The sequence below is a fragment of the Notothenia coriiceps genome, unplaced genomic scaffold (assembly GCF_000735185.1).
Source record: "Notothenia coriiceps isolate Sejong01 unplaced genomic scaffold, NC01 NC01_scaffold00031853, whole genome shotgun sequence".
Classification (NCBI taxonomy): domain Eukaryota; kingdom Metazoa; phylum Chordata; class Actinopteri; order Perciformes; family Nototheniidae; genus Notothenia; species Notothenia coriiceps.
In genome coordinates, this window is record NW_011364554.1 from 28,306 (window position 1) to 48,280 (window position 19,975).

At 41.9% G+C, this 19,975-nt stretch overlaps 1 protein-coding gene across 1 annotated transcript in view; it reads left to right on the top strand.

The window, feature by feature from the left end:
* Positions 1–2,442: 2,442 nt before the first annotated feature.
* The window catches only part of vwde (von Willebrand factor D and EGF domains), a 40,929-nt gene continuing 23,396 nt past the window's right edge, over positions 2,443–19,975 (top strand). The window contains exons 1-24 of the mRNA XM_010788536.1: positions 2,443–2,458; positions 4,323–4,513; positions 5,868–6,099; positions 6,743–6,817; positions 7,925–8,154; positions 8,597–8,686; positions 8,929–9,076; positions 9,178–9,392; positions 9,489–9,562; positions 9,748–10,021; positions 10,238–10,434; positions 11,070–11,917; positions 12,347–12,483; positions 13,153–13,317; positions 13,743–13,847; positions 14,176–14,290; positions 14,946–15,196; positions 16,229–16,448; positions 16,730–16,867; positions 17,040–17,252; positions 17,841–18,188; positions 18,516–18,611; positions 19,013–19,108; positions 19,202–19,297. Of these exons, the coding sequence (XP_010786838.1) occupies positions 2,443–2,458; positions 4,323–4,513; positions 5,868–6,099; positions 6,743–6,817; positions 7,925–8,154; positions 8,597–8,686; positions 8,929–9,076; positions 9,178–9,392; positions 9,489–9,562; positions 9,748–10,021; positions 10,238–10,434; positions 11,070–11,917; positions 12,347–12,483; positions 13,153–13,317; positions 13,743–13,847; positions 14,176–14,290; positions 14,946–15,196; positions 16,229–16,448; positions 16,730–16,867; positions 17,040–17,252; positions 17,841–18,188; positions 18,516–18,611; positions 19,013–19,108; positions 19,202–19,297 (4,570 nt within the window). The remainder of the gene's footprint in view (positions 2,459–4,322; positions 4,514–5,867; positions 6,100–6,742; positions 6,818–7,924; positions 8,155–8,596; positions 8,687–8,928; positions 9,077–9,177; positions 9,393–9,488; positions 9,563–9,747; positions 10,022–10,237; positions 10,435–11,069; positions 11,918–12,346; positions 12,484–13,152; positions 13,318–13,742; positions 13,848–14,175; positions 14,291–14,945; positions 15,197–16,228; positions 16,449–16,729; positions 16,868–17,039; positions 17,253–17,840; positions 18,189–18,515; positions 18,612–19,012; positions 19,109–19,201; positions 19,298–19,975) is intronic.

Genomic DNA, 19,975 nt, shown 5'->3' on the forward strand with positions numbered 1-19,975 from the left:
TTGCATAGAGTTTGCATTTCCTGCATCATTTAGCTGATATCACATTTCCCAGGGGACACTGCAGTGCTGCCATTACTCCCACGACGCATAACTGATTATAATGAGAGAAAATTGCACAAAATGAGCTCATGTGTAGATTATAGAATCAAACAAGCCAATCATCCCCATTTAGTCACCACTTTTCTTTGCTCCCTGGATGTAACTTGAAAGCTACAAACTCATTCATGCCATGTACTGTTTATATGGTCACTTGACATAGATGTTTTCCATATGGGAGATTGAATTGCCGGTTGTGTAAGAGGATGCATGAGCAGACGGGAAGAAATTGGGTTTCTACCTGATGGCTATTCCAGGCTCTGAGCAGGTTGATGGTCCAGGAGATTTACGAGGGAGGGGTTATATCTCTCCTCGTGTGGGAGTCCGACAGACGAGCGTCTCACAAAGACATTCAGGCACCTCCATGTTGAGAGAAGACTGTCTACGACCTGCACAGCTGTCAGCTTACCACTGGTCCTCTGCAGACCTGCAGGAAGGACTGTCCGAAGGGTTAGTCATCGTTAATCACAGATTATTGTCTTACTGACTTTATTGAAAGTCAACAGTTCACTTAAATATTCCTCCTGCTTGTTATTGGCAACAATCACCAGTCTAGGTTTTAAAGAAAGGTTTCACTTCAGCAGAATTGTTCTCTCTACTTTAGAGTTAGTTTCTCGGTTTGAACAAGCTAAATATTTTAATATCTTGATAAATGTTTAATAATTTCACTCTCTTTACAGGCAAAATTATGGTGCTGGTACCGGCCTATGAATACAAAATATATTCTTTCCCCATCTTTGGCTCTGGGAAATGTTGGTGGGCATATTTTCATTATTATCTCAATTTAAAAAGCAAAATGAGTAACCACAAGATAATAATAAGCAAATCAAATGTTTAGTATTAGCCCTAAATTGCTCTGTGAAGATATTTGAGACAACATCTGGATAGCTGTTTATATTTGACTGTATTCTCACAGTGATTTGAAGACTGCATCTCATCAATCATTTTAGCTTTTATATTAGCATAACTGACCCAAATAACCCATTGTACACCGTATTCTTGGCTTATTCTGCTACTCTTATTCAATAGTTTTCAACAGGACGATCCGCTCCAGCTCCTCTGGTACTTCCAGTGAAACTATATATGTGAGTAGCCTGGATGAGTAAAACCGTGAGAAGGGAAACGAGCTGTTTGGAAAGAACCCGACTGTGATATCTGGCTTATCCAAAATCCCACTTGTTGGCTGAAGCTGTTTCCCTGAAAAATGTAGCATGTGGCCCATCTGTTTAAGTGGTTTGGAGTGTTGACTTGTAAAATATAACTCCATGATTGGACCATCAGTCTGCTTTCGCCCTTCTTTAAACATTGAGTAAACATTGCAACATGCAGATCATTTTACAGGCTTACTGTAAGTTGATGCAGATAATTGATTTTGTACAAGCTTTGAATAACAGAGCACCCAGTGATGAGTGTGGAAGTTGTCCATAATGTTTGAATAGTTAACGCTTGACCCTGGTTTGTCCCTTTTGATTATAATAAAAGTATAATTGAACCTTTGAGCTGTGCCGTTATGTCGTTTTTCTGTGCATGCTTTTTGACCTTTCACCTTTTTCAATGAACATCCTGTCCTTTATATTTAAGCTTTTACTTTATGTCAAAGCGTTTTACAGGGAATCCAGAATTCAACAGCACATTTTGAATCGCACCAATTGTTGTATTGAGTGGCTTTGTATTATAGTACTGCATCATACAATATAAGGATATCTATTTGTATAGGTAAAAAGCACTCATTATTCAAAGTATTATACAAATGAAATGCGGTCAGAATACAATATATCCCTGGGAAAACAACTGAAGTAGCCTATCAAAAACATACAATGGAAAGTCAGTATAAGTATGTCAACTTGCTAAAAAATATATAGGTATTGTAAATATTGGCTACTCACTCCCAGCTCTGGGTGAAAGAGATGTTCATTTTTCTCAGATCAACAAACAGATCTATACATATTTAGCTTTTTTAATTAAACCGATTAAACATTGTGATCTTTGAGAATAAGAGCTGCATCTTCATTGTGCTGTGACCCGTGCTGCTCAGCGGCAGATGTGTGCAGCTGTGTGGATGTTGGGGCACGCGGTTGATGCCCCTCCTAACGTGTGATGCTGCAGCCCGGCGCCTCTGATCAGCCTACAGCTTCTCCGATCACTCCCACCAACAGTGGCTTCAGCAAACATCAAGTTCCCCCGGAGTTCCTCCTGCTTCGCTTGTTTCTGACCGGATAACATCGGCTGCGCTCGGAGGGTTGGAGCTGTTTAGTTAGAAGATTGCGCGCTGGTCGCATCATGACGATGGGACTTGAAACCGTTTCCAAACTTCTTACGTGGGTTGTGTTTTTACTTCCTAACGCAATGCACGCACAAACAGGTAAGCGACCACCTCCAAGTAATTCAAAGATGTAATTTTAAACCGCGGTAAAGGAGTTGCGCAATCACTATTTCCAGAAATGTTATGGACATACAATTTGTTAAACTACTCTCTGCCGTTTCCCTCGGTAATTAAAACAATTCACACCAAAAGTGGGATTACAAATCGGATTAAATTACTGTATACCAAGGAGTTTAAAGTACTGAGCTTCCTCTTTGATTTGTTGTGTCCATTTGCCAAATAGAGGCTGACACCTTCTCATCCATCATGTCATCCAAGGCCACATACCTCAAAGTCTCATGGCCACAGTGTAAGGTATTGTGCTGTCATTGGAAACAGAGGGTCGCCACTCACTGACAGGTAGACAGGATGTGAACTCTCACAGTTCCTGTACAGCTGATCAGGACTGAGGCCACCAGGTGTTGAGAAGGAGTTCTCTCCATTGACAGCCTTCACAACTCCTGTGGTGTCATTCAGTGGCTCGTCTGCCTGTCACTCAGCACTGAGGCAGACTCAGTCAAAGTCACCATTAACTTGATCTCTGAGGCAACACAACTTATTAAAAGTTGGCTGATATTTCTGGGTCACAGCTTGGATATGTTTCTTGCTCTTTGCTCTGGCAAGCTAAAACTACTGTGTTATGTCAGAGGTTGCCTTGGCATGTTCCTCGACAAAGATGTTCAGGTTTTATTTTATTGGCTGCTCTATCCCAAACAGCTTAAACTGTTTGCTTTAGAGACATTAACCTGCTGACCTCAGTTCAACCTTTAGGAATTCCTTTCACTCCATTAAAGCTTTGAAAAATATGTCTATCATTTTGATTTGATTTTTCTGTGTAAAACACATTACTTTAGAGTTATTCAAACAAAAAGTTTCCCTCCTGATTTAAATTAATTTGACCTCAAATTGACAAGTTAAAGTCTTCGCAACATTCCTATGACTAGCTTTAGAACGTTTCCAGCACATTTTTACCACAACCTGATGAATACAAAGTGCCTTCTCCCCCTTATATTACAACTCATGTGCAACCATATCTTAAACATCAGCAGTCACATCCTGCTGGGAACGACCGGCTGGCTCCCTTGTGCTGCTGTTTAAGGTTATGTTATTATATTATTAAGGCTCTGGTTATCATAATAGTTTAAAGAGCAGAGAGAAGATGGGGGGATTTATATGTTGTAGTTAAAACCAGTGGACAGCAGTTTTAATACCTCAAAACCTTACCTTGACGTCCATTAGTAGACTCACAGGTTTATTGATATACTTAATGCCAATAAGTGGTTCCAAATTCAAGCAACAAGGTGTTGAGAATGAAGTCTGTCTATCGGCAGCTTTGACAGCTCCTGTGGTCTCTCTCAGTACCTTGTCTGCCTGTCACTGGCAGACTCAGGCAGACTATCACCTTTCACTTAAACTCTCAGGGCCCGAAAACGTGGTGCGGTGCACAGAAGCTCGCTGTACTTGTTAGTTACAGCTCGGCTCTTTGTCTTCCTCTCTGCTTTCATCTTAATGGCCATTTGCTTTTACGACGGCTTTGAACCTATAACTATAAAACTAACTATAACTATAAATGTTACATATTTGATGGTCTTTTTCATATTTGCTACATTTTTCTCTCCTTTTTCAGTGAACGTATCCATAACCTGATCTGATAATATCATGCATTCCACATTTCTCATGTCAGTGCATTTTATGGTCTGTGTGTAAGCTTTTCAATTCAAGATTTGTATCTTGAACACAGAGGAACTGGGCAGTGGCTTTGGGTTTCCACACTTCACTATTTGTTCTGTAGAAAGCTGTACATATATTGGTACAATATATTGGTAGTGCTTACTGTATTCTGTCTCTCTACCTGGACTTGCAGAGCTTCCTCCGGAGTGTGTGTCCGGGGGCCACTCCATCCTCCAGGACCCCTACCGCAGCACCACCTTCAGCTCCAGCTGGGTGCAGCAGTCGGCCCTGCAGGAGTTCATCTGCGACCACTCCCTCTCTCCGGGCTGGTACCAGTTTCAGATCTTTGATAAGCCAGCCAGCATGCCCACCGAGTGTGTGGAGGTAAATTATTTACATACACCGATTTAATTAAGTTTAATTCACCGTAAAACATCCCTTGGTTTTCATTCATGTATTATATTATACAAATTAAACAGCAAAGCTCTAACTACATGTTGGGCTGGTTGGTGGATTTAAGAAAATTGAACAGAGCCAAACAAGCTGTGTTCTGCCTTTATGCTAAGCTAATCGTACCTTTAGTTGGCTTTAGCATCATATTTAGCATACAGATATCAAAGTAGTATTGATCTTCTCATCTAACTGTCAAAGCCCTGAACCAGTGAATTTCCAAATATCTCTTGACATGTATTCTGCTGTTCTCTACATCTGCAGGATTTGCTGGACTGAAACTTCAGCAGTCATTTTGCTTTGTTTGTAGTTTCACCTCATCAATCGTGGGCTTAAGATACTTAGTCAGGGACTCCAAACTGTCAAACTTTGATCTACAATTTCACCTCTCTAACCCTTCAGCTGCTTTAGCTCATCATCTGCAGCGAAGATGTGGTGATTGTGACATACAAAAGGTATATTTTATGTTGACCAGCTGCAAAGCATTTCCTTACAAATGGGTTTAAAGAGAGGGTTTTCTGTCTTGCAAAGACAATATAGTCCGTTCGCTCTGATTTGTGGGACTTTCTTTTGCAGACATATTGTGTAAAATCGCACTAAATCAATTGCAAGTCAGACTCCAGGAATCCAAGTTTTTCTTAACCAACTTTGACCTCAGTAAAGGTCACACAATTCTCATGACCCCCGCATTTTGATTTAATTAAGTCAATAACTTTGGTGTTCTCTTTTTTAGGGAAGCATGTGGTGAACGAGGGCTGATATATTCCAAATGTTTGATTTAGCTTTGTTAATTCAAACATCAATTACTTCAGAATCTCTAACTCCCAATCTGTGATCTCATGTATGGAAACTCTCTGTCCTCTCCTCAGACTTTGTGTCAAAAATGTACTTGTTCGTGTTTGCGTGCATGAATACAAATGCATTTGAGGACACACACATGTATGTTTGTTTGTTTGTGAGTACACATTTTTGAAGGACAGTGCAAGGAGAGCTGGAATGTGTCTCAACCTGCGGGAGTCCAGCTGTGATGAGCCTGCAAAATCCATCCAAAGTGTCAGCTTCCCTCTGCCTTCCCAGGCATCACTGCTCACCCTGGGTGATGGATAGACTCAGGAGTGGGTGAAGCAGGGGAGAGAGGATCGCTGTGGACATGTGTGACATTATAACCACCTTTGGTCCAACATGCAAAGACTACACCTTTTCCATTTGTCCTTATTATTCTAAGAACACTAAAAGCTTTAATTAATATGCCCCATGTTCTCATCTCTATCTCTTTCTGAACATCCAGGTGAACCACTGTGGGACTCAGGCTCCTGTGTGGCTGTCCCTGGCTGAAGGTGAGGCCCTGCCGGGGCCCCTGGAGGTGAGGCAGCTGATGGCCTGCGCTGCCTGGCAGCTTTTCCCAGGCACCGGCAAAGACTGCTGCATGTTCCGCATCCCGGTCACCGTGCGCAACTGTGGAGACTTCTATGTTTACCTGCTACAGCCAACGCAGGGATGCATGGCATACTGCGCTCAGGGTATGTCCGGACAAATAGTCCATTATTTTCTCATTATTTTCTCTTAGAGCGATAGTGTTTACAAGCTGTTTCAAGAATGAACCTCTCATTTTTGCACCCTTACACACTTCTGTGCTGTCAGACGGTTTGTCAGGTTAAGTTTGGTATAAAGAGAGAAGTTTGTAAAATACATGGAACTGCTCATAACAAGGTCTGTGGATTACCTTGAGTAACAATGTCATCATTTCTTGGAAAGAGACATTGGTGTCAAGTTTTTCAAATGTATTTCCTGGGTGCTTTGGGCTCCATGAACCAACTTTCATCTAGTTCCATTATATCAGAGAGAGGGCAGAGATCTCAACTAGCACTAGAAAATAAACAATTTGTTTCATGTTATGATGAGGTTGTGTTACTATCATTCGAACATGATACCATAGTGCCACCATAGGCAGGAAACAACATTATCCTCAACATTATCCTCTTGAGAATAAGACAAGATTAATCAGAGTAAGGCTTAAACTTGGTTTTGAGGATATACATCAAGACTTTTCAGACAAAAGAATCCTAGAGTCACTGCTCTTCAAAGAAGAAGAATCTGTTATGTTATTAATGTTGATTAATACATGTAACTGATGGTGTTATTGCTTTCCTATTTATCTAACAGAGATGTCGGACACTTCACCCGCAGCGTCGCCGAGCTGTGGCCCTGACGAGGTTCACGTTGATGGAACATGTAAAAGTGAGAATCCTGCTGCTGTGTTTATGGCTTACGCTTGTCTCCTCGTGTTAGGTCAAACACCAAAACAATCAGGAGGTCAGGGAGTTGCCATGCGGTCAGGAATGCACTGGCGGCCCCTCACCGCTCCTCTTAATGAGCTGAGCATGTGTCCCGGCGTCCGCTGGGCCTCGTCTCCATGGCGACAGCCCTCAGACAGGTTGTGAATCACGCCAAGGCAGGTTTTAGGAAGCTGGCAGAGGTGGAAAGGAGAAGGGAGGTTTATTCAAGAGATGAATGAAATGTCACTGTACGTTATAAGATTCAATAACTTGTTTCATACATAATAACCCAGTTTTCTATGATTTCTTAGCTCTCTTTCTAGATTTAAATTCAGACAGCAGCGTTTTCTGAATATGATTTGTATAAAACTGCTCACCTTTATGAATTCATGTTCCTCAGCTTAAGCTATTGTCCTCTACTTACAGGTTTGCTGGGTAAAACCTGGGTCAACAACACTGTGTAACTCAAAAATACATAAACACATTAATGAAATACTTTAGACAAAGTTCTCTCATACAGTACCATGGCTATTAACATGTTGCTAAAACAGCCTCCACACTTCTGTGAAGACCTTCCTCAAGATATCTGACTCTGAATGGTGTTGAGGTCAGGGATCTCTGCAAAAAACATTACTTTGTTTAACTGGCTTTAGTGCACAATGTTGTGTTTCAACAGGGAAAAAGCCTTTCAGTTGCCACGAGGTATAACCTTAATTAGAAGTCAACTTAAACCACGTAAAACAGCTCCAACTTGCATGAATAAGCCTTATGCAGACAGGGTGTCCACATACTGTTGGCCTTATAGCTAAACCAGTAGTAAGGTTGGAAAGGCATCCTGTGGGTGAACATACCCTTTTATAAGGAGCCTTGATCTTTGGTTGACATAGGAGTATATACATTTACTACACAATGTGTACAGTACAGTATATAGGCCTTGATTTCTTAATTAGGGCTGTATTGGCTTCCTTTTCCACCTCTGTTGTGAGAGAAATCTGTGCATATGTATACTTTAAGCTAAAACATATGGTCCACTGACTCATCCACCTACTCTTTGTTCTTTCTCCATCAGCAAAGCAGCCTCCCACTCCATCAGCACCAGTGGTTGTCTCAGAGGTGACAGGAAAGTCGGTGTTCCTGAAGTGCAGCTTTGGCAGCAGCTCCAACAGCTCCCTGGGATACGTGGTGGCCTGGTCCCGCCTCTCACCTGAGGGCAGGAAGGAGGAGCTCAAACAGGAGACCACCCTCCAGACCTTCGCCTTTATCGAGCTGGACGGCTTCAACCTCCGTCTGGGGGACAAGGTCTGGTGCAGAAGCTCAATGTGTTTCACTTGTAGTTTTAAAAGTGGACTAAAAGTTGTTTCCAAAAAAATCAAGCCCATTTATTTTGCAAAATACATGAAAAGTAATAAACAGTGCAGTTTCAGGAAAAGTAACACATATACATCAGAATGTTTATAGACATCATTCAATAATAAACAAAGGCTATTAAAGCTAATACTTAACCTTTACTCCTGAAATGGTCCTGACTCTTTTCATCATAGGATTACAACAATTAGGAAATAGGAATAATCAAGGACTGTCTTCCCTTTTATTTGCTGCATGGTTACTTCCACTTTCTCTTTCCCTCTCTATTTCGCTCGCTATCTTTCTACCCCTATCCCTGTCTCTGTTTTCCCCCCTTTAAAATGGAGGCATAATTGTTTTGATTTAAAAAACGTATCAAATCCTCTCCCTCTCTTAGATCTACTGCTCGAGCTCCAGTTTCTTCTTGGACTCGCCTAACATCCGTGGTGCTTCAGTGGAAAGTCTGGAGTTCTTTGCCGGGATTAGGGTATATCACAGTAATCTCAAATTGTCTATGTGTGGTGCCTCTTGATGAACAGTATTGACCACGACATTATCTTTGCAGTATAGAGAGATACATCTGTGCACTTGTTTGTTTTTGCATACGTGTTTGTGTGTTTTAATGATATTCCTGTTCAAACCTGCCTAAATCCTCTCCCTCTGAATGTAATGTGTTTGTGATTCACATTGTTTAAGAGGGCTGATCAGTTTAATACCTGTTTTGTGCAGCTGAGACCAGAGGTGAGCAGTGTGTCTGAGGACGGGAGGCTGTATGAGCTGCTGGTGGAGAGCACAGTTCCTGTCCCGTGTCTGGAGGAGTCGTCCTCCTCTGCAGAGCCGTGCACTCTGTCTTTACAGCTCAGCACCAGCAGCAAAGGTGAGAACTCAGAGCAAGATAACAATCATAGAGTTTATTTTTCCATTTTCTGTTATACCATCATGAAAATAACTACTATATTTCCCCCTGTTTTGTTACAGATGACGGTTTGTTGGGTGCAGATCTGTCTCTCTCATCCTGTATGGTGCATCTGTCCCGGGGCCCCTGTACAGACGGGGTTTGCAGCCGAGCACTGATCCACTTCAGCCCCGTCACTGACTTTCATAAAGACAGCAACAGGACGACTCAGATCTCTGTTGAATCTATCGTCACACAGAATTCTCTGTGGAATGGATACTCACCTGAACCAGTTGAGGTAAACAGATGATGTTGTCCCGGTGGAATTTGAACACATGTTATTAAACTTTGGATTTGTATTCATATAAAAGAAAAAATGTATTTGTCATTCCAGATAACTGTGAAGGATGTCCCTTCAGCGTTCTGCTACTCCTTCACTGATCCTCACATTATCACATTTGATGGCAGGTACATCAGTCTCTTGTTAGGTTAAAAAGGAAATTGATTTAATCTGTATTCTAAACTGTTCCACATACAATTCAACAGATTGAGTTTTAAATTGTCAATAGTGAATGCACTGTACCACAATAATATCTAAGGGTCAATACAAATTAGGGGTCATCCATTTTGTGAATATCTTTCTTGTTTTACAGGCCCTATGAGAACTACCAAGTCGGCACTTTTGTCCTCTATAAGAGCACTTTGAGGCCCTTTGAGGTCCATGTTCGTCAGTGGGAGTGTGGCAGTGTGGTGCACGCCACCTCGTGTGTGTGTGGATTCGTGGTGCGGGACGGCGGCGATGTCATCGCTTTTGACATGTGCAACGGAGAAATGGGTGAAACCAAACCTCACCTGTCGGTGAAGAACAGAGACCTGACCAAGAGCGGCATTCGCATTACAGAGTCCTACCAGGGCCGCAAAGTCACGGTGAGGACCAGTCAGACACTGAATATAATGAATGTTAAACAGCCTCTGCAAAACTACAGAGCACTACCAGCTATTTGTTTATTGAGGTTTATCTATTCACAAAAAGCCATCAAAAATCTGACAAACTCATCCAAAATCTAGCTGGATCTTTCGTTTTGGAGAAATCGCATGCGCTCTGTCTTCATTTGATTGTCCTGAATCTTTACCTGTTCGCAGATCACCTTCTCGTCAGGAGCGTTTGTTCGTGCAGACGTCTCAGACTGGGGGATGAGTCTCACGCTGAGAGCTCCCAGTTCAGACCGGGGCCACACTGAGGGTCTGTGTGGGACCTACAACGGCCAGCCAGCCGACGACCTCCACTCAGCAGGAGGCGCCATACTGGAGCATCTGCCTGCTTTTATCTCAGAATGGAGGTCAGTAATTTGAACAGTGAAGTATGGGTCAGCTTACACAAAAGCTTTGACAGTTGATGCTAGGAGCAATTCTTCCAAGAATGCCGCTGGCATGTTAAAGGACAGAATGGAGAGATAGGAGGTCATTTAAGGTCATTCATATATGAATGTAAATTACTATTTATTTTTAGGTAGAAAAATATATTGCAAATTCTTGAGGGATTGTTTGTAATGTTTGCGTTTGGTTTAAGGTTGTTAATAGGATGACTATCTTGTTTCTTCGTACTTGAATTTGGATTCAGAAGTCTGGAAACTATTGTGAAGTATTAGCTCTTGAGCTAAACACATATTTTTGCTAACTAACTTTTCAGGATGCCCTTTAAAATAGTCATACTGGTGCCTTCTACAAAGCTTTGTTCTAGCATACATCATCTCGAAAAAAGACCTAGCATTATGGTTTCTGTAACCAAAAACCAGGGGCCACAAAGTTTCAATTTGGGTCATAAATGGAATACTTGTACATTTCTTAGAGAGTCTGCCCTTTTCATCACAATATCAACCATGGTAGCACAGGGCCTCTTACTGTATATCAATCAGAGAGCCTCCTGTCAAACCCTGTTTCATCCTTCCTGACGTCTCCTCCTTCCCTCTGTCAGGCTTCCCCCTGGCAGTAGCCTGTTTGACACCGTGCCATCCCATCTGAGCACACCGAGCCCCCGCAAGTACTGTAACTGCCAGTCGGGGCCCCGCCTCACATCTTCCAGAGCCCGATCTCGATCAGTCACCTCCACCGACTCCCTCTGCTCTCATCACGGCAACGTGAACCTTCAAAGTGTCATCCCCACTCTGGACGTCACAGCCGAGTACATCAGCTCGGTGGAACTACTCAAAGGCGGAGGAAGCGACAGACAGCCGCTGCCTCCAGGTCAATCCAGTCAAACCCCCCAGGACAGAGGCAGTAACTCTCAGCCACGTGAGAGAAGTTTCTCCCTGCGAGCCTCCAGAGATGGAGCTTCGATCCAGCGTTACATTTCTAACTCTTCTCACCAAAGTCTCAGCCAGTCTGATCTGGAGGGCTTCTCCTACTTTTTCCCAGAGGACCACGAAGCAGCAGCTCAAACAGACTCTCCTCTAACGTGGCCCTCACCTTCTGGCCTGACGGAGCAGCAGGCCAGGACTCAGTGTCAGCAGGTGGTGGCCGGCTCCAGCATAGCGTTGGGATGCGGCCGCCTGTTAGAAGAGGCAATAATAAGCCGCGTGGAGGCCATGTGTGTTACTGACCTACAGCTGAAAGATGACCAGTCATGGCTGAATGCTACTTTACCACTGTTGGAAAATGAGTGTGAGAGAAGGCTGATAGAGGAGAGGAGGAGAGAAGAAGGGTTCCAGGATGTTCTGGCTGTCCTCAAATGTCCCAATCTGTGCAACGGGAACGGCCAGTGCTCAGAGTGGGGTTGTGTCTGCTTCCCAGGATTTGGATCATATGACTGCAGTGTGCTGTCTGGTAAAAATACTACTCATACACTGACACACTGGTTCTAGAGAGGTACAGTTACAAGAGGGATTTAAGTTGGACACATTTAGTTTCTACTGGATTGGAGCGCTTAAAATATCTATAACAAAACTTAGTTACAGCTCACCTCAATTTAAATAAATAAAAGAAAACTACTTTAAATTGAGCTACACCCTCACCAAAAGAACATTTTAAGGCATCGCTATGTCATATATCCTAACTGTAATACATGTATCAGTTACTTGAAGACATCTATGTTTTTTTACAGAACAACTGTATTAATAATAATAATACATTTTATTTCTAAGCGCTTTTTCATGTGCTCAAAGACGCTTTACAGTGCAAGATATATGGGTTGCGATGTTCAATACATTCTCATGTCTAACAGTTTATGCACTTTTTGTTGTTGATATTGTGAAGACCAGATCCCAGAGATCACTGAGCTGGAGAAGGAGGGTCTCTGTGACGTGCGACAGGGAGACTGCTCCACCATCCAGGTCTACGGTCAAGGCTTCAAGGACTCCTACGAGCTCAAGTGTGAGTTTGTTAAAGAAAAGGTACACAGCTTTTCAGCCTCTTTTTCCATTCTTTTTTCCATCCTTGTTTACACATTGTCTTTGCTATGCAATCATCCTCTTGTCTGAACATATTTTTAAAGCTTCAAGTTATACAGTATTTTCTTTTTTCGACACATGGAAGAACAATTGAGAGAAATTCAGTTTGCATGTGTTATTGATTCTGATTAATGCTTACAATGTTTGTTTTTTTACAAATAAGGAGTCCAATCCAGAGAGTGGGGGAAGTGTTTTTATCAGACTACTTTGTTTGGCACATTTATGCAACTTTATTTGGTCTTTTCTTCATGCATTTAATACTTAAAAGAATATCCCTTAAATGTAAAAATACAAGCTATTTGGATATAACTCCAGTTCACCTGCTTACACAGCACAAAATATCTGGCAGTTAACATGGGGATATAAGCATGACACGGACTGAGGCTGTTATATACATCTAGTGATGTAGTGGGGATGGTACTGCGTGGAAATTCTTCACTATGCAATACAATAAATCCAAATTGTTGACGTATCTTCACAGGCTGCTAACCCCTTGCATCAAGTATAAACCATTTCAGCCTTCATGCCCTTTTATCAATTCCCTATTCTGATCCTGTCATCTCATTACTTTTGCATCTCTTATCACTCTCTCCCTCTGTGTCTCCTGTGAAGTTTGAAGATTGGGAGTGGGTTCTGGACGAGCCCCAGTTAGTCCCAGCCGTTTTTCTGGATACGACAGCTCTGGAGTGCAAGCTCCCCCTAGAGGACAGCCGGGGTCCTGCAGGCCTGGACCTGGAAACCGCATCACACAGACCCCTGGCCCGCTTGCAGATCAAAGTTAGTCATGTCTGTAATGCACAGCACAGCCTCAAGCACTTTTCAAAACCTCAGAATTAGCATCAAACTTAAGTCATACAGATGAGAAGGTTTGCTGGAGGTCTTCTCCAGCTCTGACATGATTTAGGAGGAAAATATTTAGATTAATTGATTATTTACTCAATATGAGAATAATTTTACAGCAGTAAGAACATGTAAACATTTTTGGTAACATTTATCACTAAGAAGGATCTCCCTAAAATCAAATCAAGAAAAAAAAAATCAAAGAGACATTTTTCACAGACTTTAAAGAACTGTATTGAAATATATGAGCAGTAAAACATTACTAACTGTGAGCAAAAACAGTTAATCTCTCTACAGTTCAGTTTATTTGTTTAATGCCTTTTCCCAGTGATCCACAGTAATCACGCTTCTGCTGATGGCAGGTTTCCAATGATGGCTACAGCTACAGTAACGCCAAGATTCTGACTCTGTATGATGGAGCCTGCCAGATCTGCAGCCTCGACACTGAAGTCCTCTGCACCCTGAGGGTAAGACAGCCTTCCTAAAAAGTATTATTAATTTAATACATAGAGCCAATCTGAGCCTCTGCCAACAAGCCATTCAAATACATTTGTGTCCTGCAGTTTACTTTTACAGATCTATGTTTTCTTCTAAATTTTAACAAAATACTTGTACAATGGTTAGCAAGTATTTTACAGAAATGCCTTATTATTCTGCTGCCATGTTATGCACATACGTACATATACAGTACCTATGTAGCTCACTGTAGTAGGTCTTGGTTGAGTGATATATTTTAATGTTTCAAAGAATAATAAACACTGAACACAATTTTTATTTATTGTCCCTGCCTCCCAGGAGAAAAGGTGCAACATTGAAGGCCTGTGTTACAGTGAGGGAGACTCCAATCCCAGCAGCCCTTGCCTCACATGTCGCCCGGACTCGTCCAAACACACATGGTCCATAGCAGAGAGTATGTATATCGTTTCTCATCTGGTCCCTCTCACAGCTCAAGAAGTCTAGAATATAATGTATATTTTAAGATGAAAAAGTTTGTGATGTGTCACTTCCTCAGTAGAGTTGAGGTTGGATAGCCATCACTGAGTTTTGTAGCTTGTATTTGCTCAGGGCTGTTGTGATCATCTGTCAGCAGCTCTGTGCAGATTGGAGCCATTGAAGTTGCTTTAGTCCCCCGGGCGCTGATATGAGGACAGCTTTACCTCATTGTTACACTTTCAGACCAACTTTGCTACTTTCACCTCAAGTAGGTCAAACAGTGCTCACTCCGTTCAGAAGAATTGACAGAATATGTAGAAGTTAAATCACTAATCTGTATCACAATGATAGAACGACACAGTGGGGATTATTGATAAGGATGATTCCAATGTTACTCCCTTTACACACCTGTAAAGTGTAGTGACTGAATCACTGCAGTATTGCTCCGCGATTGCATTGACAACATCTGTCCACAAATACATACACAGAATCAAAAGATAAAAACAATCGCAGCTGCTAATATTTCCCTGGCCGATGTATATGTTTAAGCTTTGTCTGAAGGTATAGACTTCACTGAATCCCACATTTTCAAGCTGTTTGTCACCCAGCACATAAATTGTGTTTCCCATCAGAGAACGAGCCTCCAGTGCTCCAGTCGTTGCCGTTTCATCTCCGATCCTTCCTGGGGGGGGATTTCATCTATCAGCTACAAGCTCGGGACCCTGAGGGCTCAGCGGTGCGCTTCACCCTGGAATCGGGCCCTGAAGGGTCATCTCTGTCTCCTGATGGGCTGGTGAGGTGGAGGACTGAAACTACAGACACACACACTCTCCAGTTTACAGTGACGGACGACTGCGACACTGAGACCAGAGCCTCCATACAGGTGATGTTTGTGTTTCTTTTCATTGTGTGACCTAAACATGTCTTACTTGATGAGTTCAAGTAGCGTACATTTGGACTGGATTTATGAGTCATGATTTAAATAAAATTCTCTGTTTGAATTATGTTTTATCTTCTGTTCTGGGGATGAATACAAAAGGAAAGATGTGGATGCTGTTTTTTCATTTGTTTTTATTATTTTATTATTTTGTTATTTTGTAATGTGTCTTTTGCAAATGTAAATTTATTTTCTTTTAATAAGGACTTAAAAAAAATACCTTTGGTCCATTAAATGAATAGATGATCCTTTAGTACAGTCAAATGTAACTTCTTCTAAGCAGATTTATTACGGTCTATACTACGCAAGGGTTGAGAGTAAGTCATTTTACACAGGTATGTGAATTCTTGGGAGTCCAAAAAAGTAACCCTTGTAGTCCAGAGCATTTGGCTCTCAATAGACAATTACTTGTAGCTTCCTCCACTAGAGGGAGCTGATGAAATGTATTTCTCTGCTCATGGCCCTTCTTTGTTTTGACAACTTAATAACTCAGTTTAAGCAGGCTTTGTGCTTAAGTAACAAAAACAAGTAAGATGTGAAAAACATTTAAAAATCTTTTTAATGTTTTATTTGTTTCATGTTAATGGGTATTGTTGTCCCACAATGCAATGCATACAGGCAATGAAAGAGCTGCTCACAGCTCCAAATGCAATTTAAGATTGGACAGAAAAGCACGAGAAACAATATTAACTCTTGAGAAAATGTGATCTTCTCTGTTGTAGAGATAGTATATGGTTTACTTAGAATAGCTTTTTCATTTTTATATTTACCCACATTTTCACCAAAGGGATATTTTTTCTTCATCTCTGTATGTGTTCATCGCTGTATGTGTTCATCGATTTTCCCTTCTTTAGTGTATTTGATTTCAGTCACTAGACAACAAGTGTTTTTTTTCTTGCATGTGTTACGATTTCCTCATGAGGGGTTGTTGTTCTTACAGTAGATTACAGACATGTTTATTTGTCCTCTTTCCTTCAGGTGTTTGTGCACTCCTGTGAATGTCTAAATGGAGCTTCCTGTGTGACCAACACCAACCTTCCTGCAGGCAGCGGGGAATACCTGTGTGTGTGTCTTGATGGATTTAAAGGTGAAAGGTGTGAGGTGGACGTTGACGACTGTAAACCCAACCCTTGTCGACTTGGCCGCTGCATTGACGGCTCCAACTCCTTTTCCTGCATCTGCCCTGCTGGAATGACAGGTAGGGATTACACTGCAGAGCTTTTAACGTCACGTATACAGTAACATTGATGGTTAACTAAGAAATTGGTTTAAGTATGGGCTGCATGGAGCCAGTTAGATACGGATACTGAGAGCCAAACGTTAAGCTTCTGTACTTTTATCATGTTCAGGGTCAGTGTAGTAACAAGGTAATTTATTAGCCCTTCATTTAAGGAAATCTATCCCAATTTCTTCTCTTCTTTTTAAGTAATGTTATAATGTTTCAAATACATATTGACTGGTGTTTTTCTCTGCTTTCAGGCCATACATGTAGAGAAGATACAGATGAGTGCGTCTCACAGCCTTGTTTCCCTGGAGTGGGCTGTAACAACACGCTGGGCTCCTTCTTCTGTGGAGTGTGTCCACAAGGATACAGTGGTGACGGGAACATCTGCACACGTAAGTCTTCTAGCTTAAATGGAGGTTATTTAGTAGAATAAAATCATGGTTTGTTTTCATGCGTTTAAGAGCAAGAAAACGTAAAAGTTCTACTCCTGTCTTATTCTTTCTTTTGATTCATGCACATTTTTTTGTCGGCTTGAAGGCTGTTTTCATCCTTTTTGTTTCCAAGGAAACCAAGACTCTCCTCTCAAAGCATTGATGACACCAGCCAGAGTACTGAAGGTTTCATCGAGGCCCAAATCCTCGAGCCCGTCGCCCTGCTCCAGAAGGCCATGTCACCCCGGGGTTCAGTGTTTCCAGAGAACCCACGTCTCAGCGGGCTTTATCTGTGGACCGTGTCCTGCAGGTCTCCATGGAAATGGACGCACGTGCAAAGCTACAGGTAAGAGGGGAGTCATTATTACATTAAAAAAAACTTGAAACTGCGGCTTGTAAAATAAAAATGGTGATGACCGTGTATGCTCTGGGGTTTGGAATTGAACAGAAGGCTTTATTAAAAATATTTTTGGAAAATCCACAAGCAAGTTTGAAACACATTTGTTGTTTATCATATGTATGTATCATTATATCTATATGTATCAATTTATGATATACAATAGTTTCCGTATATATATGAATTTACATGACACTTATTTCTATGTGTAGGAGTGAAGGCTAATGGTATGCATAAAACCGGAAGAGCAACTAAAGGTTGAGAAAATTGGTTATTTTAGTTCCTCAAATTATTAATAATTTTTAAGGATAAGTAACAAAATTGAAAAAAGTCAAACAAAAGCTTTATTATGAATACTATGAACAGAAAGGAACGACATTGCTTTCCTTAAAATGGGGTAGTTTGGATGAATTGGATCTGTTGAACACCCTTCTGATTTTACAAAATGGCACGATCCAATGTTCTAATGTTGACAAACCGAGGCTAAATCTTTGTTAGATTTTTAAGTCATATCCTCTAACTCCCAGTATTTTACAGGGCAGGGGACAATCACCAGGGGAGGAGATGTTCATTTTCAAATCGTCAAATCAAATTCCAGCAAGGAAACAACTCCCACCTCCTCCTCTTCATCGTCCCCCGCCTCGCCCAGAAGACCCCCTGACAACCGGAGACCAGAGGCCACCATGTCTAGTGTCAGGAGAGGTTATGTTGATGACAGAAAGACCAACCTCACCACTGTGCTGAAAGTGGAGTCTCCATCTCTCCATGTGACCTGTGCTGACTCTCCCTGCTCCCCCGGTGTTCCCTGTGAGCCCACTCTCACCGGATCCTTCAAGTGCGGCCGCTGCCCGTACGGCTACACCGGAGATGGAATCATATGTAAAGGTACCGACTGGCAACGTGAACATTTCATTTTGTGTTTGTGACTATGATGTATGAACATACTTGTGCAAGTTGCCACTATTGAGAAAAGGTTGTGGGTTTAAATTATCGAAGAAGAATTACATAAGCCCTCAATCTGCTTTTTTTTGTTCGACCAACATTTAAAAGTGCCCACATTTATTCTAGCCACCATTGTTTGGGATTTATTTTACAGGACACATTATCTAAAGAGGCGACTAGTTGTTTCAGTCTAACTTCTTAGTGCATTAGAGTGGCATGTTTTCCCATCATATGTGCATTTCTACAAGTATCCGTGTCATTTGATTTCAGCTGTTTGCAGGTACCAGTGTGGGAGGAACATGGCGTGCACTCTGCCCAACACCTGCACCTGCATGGAAGGCTACACTGGATACAACTGCCATATTGGTAAGATTATGTTTATTATTGTGCTGGAAACAAATCTATCAGTGTCAATAAATGGCGATATACCGGCGGCATTATCCCGCTTCATTTGCATATATTTTTTTATGTTTGTAGAGGAAGAGCCGTGAATGTGATTACTGTAGCATTGGGAATGAATTACGATATATTTATTGCCTTTTCACTGTGTTGCTAAATGTGTCACTAGTAGTGGATAAGGCCCTGAGGACAAAGTAAAGCGATCTGATTGTTCCACTTCCAGTATCACTCTTGTTGGCACCTCGGCAACTTACAGTGTTATGATAGCTAAACCTTGGAGCACTCTGCATGCTGTCATGGCACATTACTGTTAAATCACCTCTGAGGACTTGGCTCATTTATCTGTGTCTAATTTTGTTGCCACTCAGCCGTGTGTCGACCTGACTGCAAAAACCAGGGGAGGTGTGTGAATCCTAATGTGTGTGAATGTCCTGCGGGCTACAGCGGGCCCACCTGTGAGGAAGGTAACCTGAGCTCATATTCACACCTGTCTAACATGCTGACACGCACAGAATACTGATGTGAGTCCTTGTGTTGTTTCATGTCGGTGTGTGTAGCAAGCTGTGAGCCACCTTGTCAACATGGAGGCACATGTCTGGCCAGAAACCTGTGTACCTGCCCCTATGGATATGTGGGACCCAGATGTGAAATCAGTGAGTTGTTATCATAACAATTTGACTGGGTGAAACATTTTGTGATGTGCAAACAGTTTGTATTAAAGTTGTAGTCTCTGAGATTTACGGCGCTGTCTGTAAGTAGTCAATTGCATTTTTGTATCCCTCAGTGCCTGGACGGAGGCATTATGTTTTCAGTCTGTCCACTTACCTGATTCAGTTAGTCCCATTTTCATTATTGCCATATCTCAGGACAAGTGAGGCAATGTCTTCACATTTGTTATAAATATCCACTTGGCCCAAGGAGGAACTGAAAAAGATTTTGGTGTTAAATGGTTAAGGCCACTGAGAACACACAAAACACTTTTTGGCCGTACCTCCATTCATCTGATAATTTGGACAATTTCACACAAATTTCCAAGAGCATAAAATGATGAGGTGGTGGTATTTATGACATGGATAGGCATACAACTATAGGTTACTTACGTAACCCCAGTTCTCAGAGTAACATGAAGTGAGATGTCTCACTATGGGATGCGCCTCATCGCGGAGCAAACAGAAGCATCAATCTCATTACGCCAATCCTGATTGGCTGGTGATCTTGACGTCAGCGTCAGGGAATCCACCCCCTATAAGTAGCTTGCGCTACGCCGCATGCGTCATTCAAAATAAGCACCTCTTCTCGCTTCACCATAGCAAGGAGGGCCGTCTGGTGAG